At 46.4% G+C, this 6,000-nt stretch overlaps 1 protein-coding gene across 1 annotated transcript in view; it reads right to left on the bottom strand.

The window, feature by feature from the left end:
- Window positions 1-580: 580 nt before the first annotated feature.
- Window positions 581-6,000, bottom strand: part of cdon (cell adhesion associated, oncogene regulated) — a 65,787-nt gene continuing 60,367 nt past the window's right edge. The window contains exons 18-19 of the mRNA XM_056283458.1: window positions 3,353-3,615; window positions 581-1,112 (exon numbers count right to left, since the gene is read on the bottom strand). Of these exons, the coding sequence (XP_056139433.1) occupies window positions 958-1,112; window positions 3,353-3,615 (418 nt within the window). The 3' untranslated portion in view covers window positions 581-957. The remainder of the gene's footprint in view (window positions 1,113-3,352; window positions 3,616-6,000) is intronic.

Below are 6,000 nucleotides of genomic sequence, written 5' to 3'. Positions count from 1 at the left end.
CAGGCCACACCAGGCCACACCAGGCCACGCCACGCCACGCCACGGCAGGCCACACCAGGCCAGGCCAGGCCACACCAGGCCAGGCCAGGCCAGGCCACGGCACAGCAGACCACACCAGGCCAGGCCAGGCCACACCAGGCCAGGCCACGCCACAGCAGGCCACACCAGGCCAGGCCACGCCACGCCAGGCCACGCCACACCAGGCCAAGCCACACCAGGCCAGGCCAGGCCACACCAGGCCACGCCAGGCCAGGCCACGCCACGGCAGGCCACACCAGGCCAGGCCAGGCCAGGCCACGGCACAGCAGACCACGGCACGCCACGCCACGCCAGGCCAGGCCACGGCACGCCACGCCAGGCCACGGCAGGCCAGGCCAGGCCAGGCCAGGCCACGCCACGCCACGCCAGGCCAGGCCAGGCCAGGCCACGGCAGGCCAGGCCAGGCCAGGTCAGGCCACGCCACGGCAGGCCAGGCCAGGCCAGGCCAGGTCAGGCCACGCCACGGCAGGCCAGGCCACGCCACGCCAGGCCAGGCCACACCAGGCCAGGCCACGGCAGGCCACGCCACGCCACACCAGGCCAGGCCAGGTCAGGCCACGCCACACCAGGCCAGGCCAGGCCACACCAGGCCACGGCAGGCCACGCCACACCAGGCCAGGCCAGGCCACACCAGGCCACGGCAGGCCACGCCACACCAGGCCAGGCCACGGCAGGCCACGCCACACCAGGCCAGGCCACGGCAGGCCACGCCACACCAGGCCAGGCCACGGCTCGTCCTCGTCCTCGTCCTCGTCATGCATCATTTCCCCAACCCTGGTGTTTTTGTCTCAGTCTTTTCTGCTGGGTGTCTGTCCATCGATCCCATCTGTTGAGAGTGTGTGTGTGTGTGTGTGTGTGTGTGTGTGTGTGTGAATGTGTGTGTGTGGTGGTGGTGCTGGTGGGGAGAGGGGCTTTGTTTTAGACCTCCTGCGGGCCGGGTTGGATCAGTTCTCCTGGCAGGGTGTTGCCAGAGATCCATCCAGGCTTCTCATCACAGTCCAAGTCCGGCAGGCCCAGACTTTCCCAACACACCACAGGGCCCTCGGTGTCCACACACTTCAGCTCCTCCTCGGCTACACACACACACACACACAAACACACACACACACACACACACAAAAAGCAGAGAGTGGAAAACTTTGAATGAGTTGCTGGCTTAACAACAACAACAACAACGACAACGACAACGATGAAGACGAAGAAGAGAATAGTACCATAACAACAATGAAGAAGAAGAAGAAGAAGAAGAAGAAGAAGAAGAAGAGGGTAGCAGCATAGCGTTTCTACTGAGAGCAGTGAGCACATAACAGCAGGCAGGGCTGGTTTGTGTGGACTTCACATTATGTCACACACAAAGACACTCCTGACAGCTTCACATCAGCCATAAAAATGTGTTAAGTAGGCAATAAAAACAAGATAAAAGGAAACTAAAAATAAATTAAAAGTTAAAATCATAGAGAAACAATATATCATCGAAATAATGTATCATCGAAATAATGTATCATAGAAATAATGTATCATAGAAATAATATATCATAGAAATAATATATCATAGAAATAATGTATCATAGAAATAATATATCATAGAAATAATATATCATAGAATAATGTATCATAGAAATAATGTATCATAGAAATAATATATCATAGAATATATCAGAAATAATGTATCATAGAAATAATGTATCATAGAAATAATATATCATAGAAATAATGTATCATAGAAATAATGTATCATAGAAATAATATATCATAGAAATAATATATCATAGAATAATGTATCATAGAAATAATATATCATAGAAATAATGTATCATAGAAATAATATATCTTAGAAATAATATATCATAGAACTAATGTATCATAGAAACAATATATCATAGAAATAATGTATCATAGAAATAATATATCATAGAAATAATATATCATAGAATAATGTATCATAGAAATAATATATCATAGAAATAATGTATCATAGAAATAATATATCATCGAAATAATGTATCATCGAAATAATGTATCATAGAAATAATATATCATCGAAATAATGTATCATAGAAATAATGTATCATCGAAATAATGTATCATAGAAATAATATATCATCGAAATAATATATCATCGAAATAATGCATCATAGAAATAATGTATCATCGAAATAATGTATCATAGAAATAATGTATCATAGAAATAATATATCATCGAAATAATGTATCATAGAAATAATATATCATCGAAATAATGTATCATAGAAATAATATATCATCGAAATAATGTATCATAGAAACAATATATCATAGAAATAATATATCATAGAAATAATATATCAGAATAATATATCATAGAAATAATATATCATCGAATAATGCATCATAGAAATAATATATCATAGAAATAATATATCAGAATAATATATCATAGAAATAATATATCATAGAATAATATATCAGAAACAATATATCATAGAAATAATATATCATAGAAACAATATATCATAGAATAATATATCAGAAACAATATATCATAGAAATAATATATCATAGAAACAATATATCATAGAAACAATGTATCACAGAAATAATATATCCTAGAAATAATATATCATAGAAATAATGTATCATAGAAAGGATGAAAAGGGTCGAAGTGCAGCGCTCAGCAAGCTGAAACAGTGAAAGGCAGTGGGGAACTTTAAGCCTAGTTCTGAAGTTTCAGAGCTGAAAGCTGGGACAAGTCTTCTGTCTTCTGGACGTTTGGTCCAGCGTAATAACTCCATGCTGCTAAACCCTGTTCGGTTTTCATTCTGGGAATACTGAGACGACGTTCCCAGATGACGCGAGAAGTCAGGAGTTCATGTGGTTAAATCAAGTCAGACATGAATACTCGTCCTGAGCCACTAAGAGGTTTGTAGATAAGCAGCATCATGCTGAAGTCTGGCCTCTGACACGCTGGAAGCCAGGGCAGAGACCCACGAGGTGGAGCGATGACGTCAGCTTTCTGGACACACTACACCAACCTAATTCACTCGTCTCTGATAGGAGCCTCACAGCAGCATTATGAATGAGCTGTATTTGCCTAAGAGCTTTTTTGGAGACCACAACAGTCGTCTAACCTCCTCCAGATAAATTCACAGATATGTCTTTCTGAGTCCTGTTAGAACACGAATCCTTAGTCTCGCTTTATATCAAGATGATGATACGCGGAGTTTGCGATTGACTTGTTATTGACTTTCTGAAGAAGAAACGGCATCTTAAAGACAAGCCAAGAAGCCTTCAAGGACTCTGATGGACAGAAAAACGGTAAAGAAATCTGTCTCACCAGTGTTGTCGCCTGGGCAGTTTACACCGTCTCTGGCCAGACAGCAGGAATGCTGGGGGGCTGAGGAGCTCTTGTCCTCGTCTGGCTCGTCCCCCGGCTCAGCCTGCCGCTCTCCAGAGTCAGGCTGGCTGTCAAGGCGGTGGCACTGAGTCAAGACCTGGCCCAGAGGGACCATCTCCAACCCATCCTGCTGGCACGGAGCCATGCGATGCATTAAGGACAGAGTGCCACTGGAGAAAGTGCCGTTGGTCTTGGTGTAACATCTGCTCGGGGAGTGACGGAGACGTTGAGAGAGAAAGAGAGAGACAGAGAGAGACAGAGACACAGAGACAGAGAGAGAGAGACAGAGAGAGAGAGAGAGAGAGAGAGAGAGAGAGAGAGAGAGAGAGAGAGAGAGAGAGAGAGAGAGAGAGACAGAGACAGAGACAGAGAGAGAGAGACAGAGACAGAGACAGAGAGAGAGAGAGAGAGAGAGACAGAGACAGAGAGAGAGAGAGAGAGAGAGAGCGAGAGAGAGAGAGACAGAGACAGAGACAGAGACAGAGAGAGAGAGAGAGAGAGAGAGAGAGAGAGAGAGAGAGAGAGAGAGAGAGAACATGGCACATTATCTTTTACAAAGGGTGCACCGTGTTTGCTCACAGACAGTTCTAAATGATCCTTACAACACTGGACTCTTTATTTGAGCTCAGCCAGAAGCCTCCTGCATCTGTGGCTCTTCTGCCAGACACAGAAACCACCTCTGTGAATGCTGCTTAAGATGTACAACACAGACGACAGCTCTAACACAAGTGGACCGCTCCTGCACAGCTGCTGCGTCCCTGAAACCCGTCACAGATGGAAGCTCTGCTTCATGCCCCTGTTGAGAAGATACAGGACCACTGTCTCTAGTCTGACCCCCCCCCCCTTTTCTCCCCAACTGTACTTGGCCAATCACCCCACTCTCCCGAGCCGTCCCGGTCTCTGCTCCACCCCCTCTGCTGATCTGGGGAGGGCTGCAGACTACCACATGTCTCCTCCCGTACATGTGGAGTCACCAGCCGCTTCTTTTCACCTGACAGTGAAGAGTTTCACCGGGGGGACGTAGCGCGTGGGAGGATCACGCTATTCCCCCCAGTTCACCCTCTCCCTGGACAGGTGCCTCGACTGACCAGAGGAGGTGCTAGTGCGGCGACCAGGACACATACCCACACCCAGCTTCCCACCTGCAGACACGGCCAATTGTGTCTGTAGGGACGCCCGACCAAGCCGGGGGTAACATGGGGATTCAAACCGGCGATCCCCATGTTGGTAGGCAACGCCCCAGAAAAGCTTTTTAGCTACTGACGCCCCAGAAAAGCTTTTTAGCTACTGACGCCCCAGAAAAGCTTTTTAGCTACTGACGCCCCAGAAAAGCTTTTTAGCTACTGACGCCCCAGAAAAGCTTTTTAGCTACTGACATGCTAGAAAAGCTTTTTAGCTACTGACGCCCCAGAAAAGCTTTTTAGCTACTGACGCCCCAGAAAAGCTTTTTAGCTACTGACGCCCCAGAAAAGCTTTTTAGCTATTGACGCCCCAGAAAAGCTTTTTAACTACTGACGCCCCAGAAAAGCTTTTTAACTACTGACACCCCAGAAAAGCTTTTTAGCTACTGACGCCCCAGAAAAGCTTTTTAGCTACCGACGCCCCAGAAAAGCTTTTTAGCTACCGACGCCCCAGAAAAGCTTTTTAGCTACTGACACCCCAGAAAAGCTTTTTAACTACTGACGCCCCAGAAAAGCTTTTTAGCTACTGACGCCCCAGAAAAGCTTTTTAGCTACTGACGCCCCAGAAAAGCTTTTTAGCTACTGACGCCCCAGAAAAGCTTTTTAGCTACTGACGCCCCAGAAAAGCTTTTTAGCTACTGACATGCTAGAAAAGCTTTTTAGCTACTGACGCCCCAGAAAAGCTTTTTAGCTACTGACGCCCCAGAAAAGCTTTTTAGCTACTGACGCCCCAGAAAAGCTTTTTAGCTATTGACGCCCCAGAAAAGCTTTTTAACTACTGACGCCCCAGAAAAGCTTTTTAGCTACCGACGCCCCAGAAAAGCTTTTTAGCTACCGACGCCCCAGAAAAGCTTTTTAGCTACCGACACCCCAGAAAAGCTTTTTAACTACTGACGCCCCAGAAAAGCTTTTTAGCTACTGACGCCCCAGAAAAGCTTTTTAGCTACTGACGCCCCAGAAAAGCTTTTTAGCTACTGACGCCCCAGAAAAGCTTTTTAGCTACTGACGCCCCAGAAAAGCTTTTTAGCTACTGACGCCCCAGAAAAGCTTTTTAGCTACTGACGCGCTAGAAAAGCTTTTTAGCTACTGACGCCCCAGAAAAGCTTTTTATCTACTGACGCCCCAGAAAAGCTTTTTAGCTACTGACACCCCAGAAAAGCTTTTTAGCTACTGACGCCCCAGAAAAGCTTTTTAGCTACTGACGCCCCAGAAAAGCTTTTTAGCTACTGATGCCCCAGAAAAGCTTTTTAGCTACTGACGCCCCAGAAAAGCTTTTTATCTACTGACACCCCAGAGAAGCTTTTTAGCTACTGACGCCCCAGAAAAGCAAGCTGACATCAGAAAAACTTAAAAACTTTTATGAAAAGACTGACTTGTTTTAGCGCGTGAAAGGCGACAGAGCACTGT

Source organism: Lampris incognitus, chromosome 7 (genome assembly GCF_029633865.1).
Source record: "Lampris incognitus isolate fLamInc1 chromosome 7, fLamInc1.hap2, whole genome shotgun sequence".
Classification (NCBI taxonomy): domain Eukaryota; kingdom Metazoa; phylum Chordata; class Actinopteri; order Lampriformes; family Lampridae; genus Lampris; species Lampris incognitus.
Note: the sequence above shows the minus strand (reverse complement) of the source record. Positions and strands in the feature narration are given on the sequence as shown.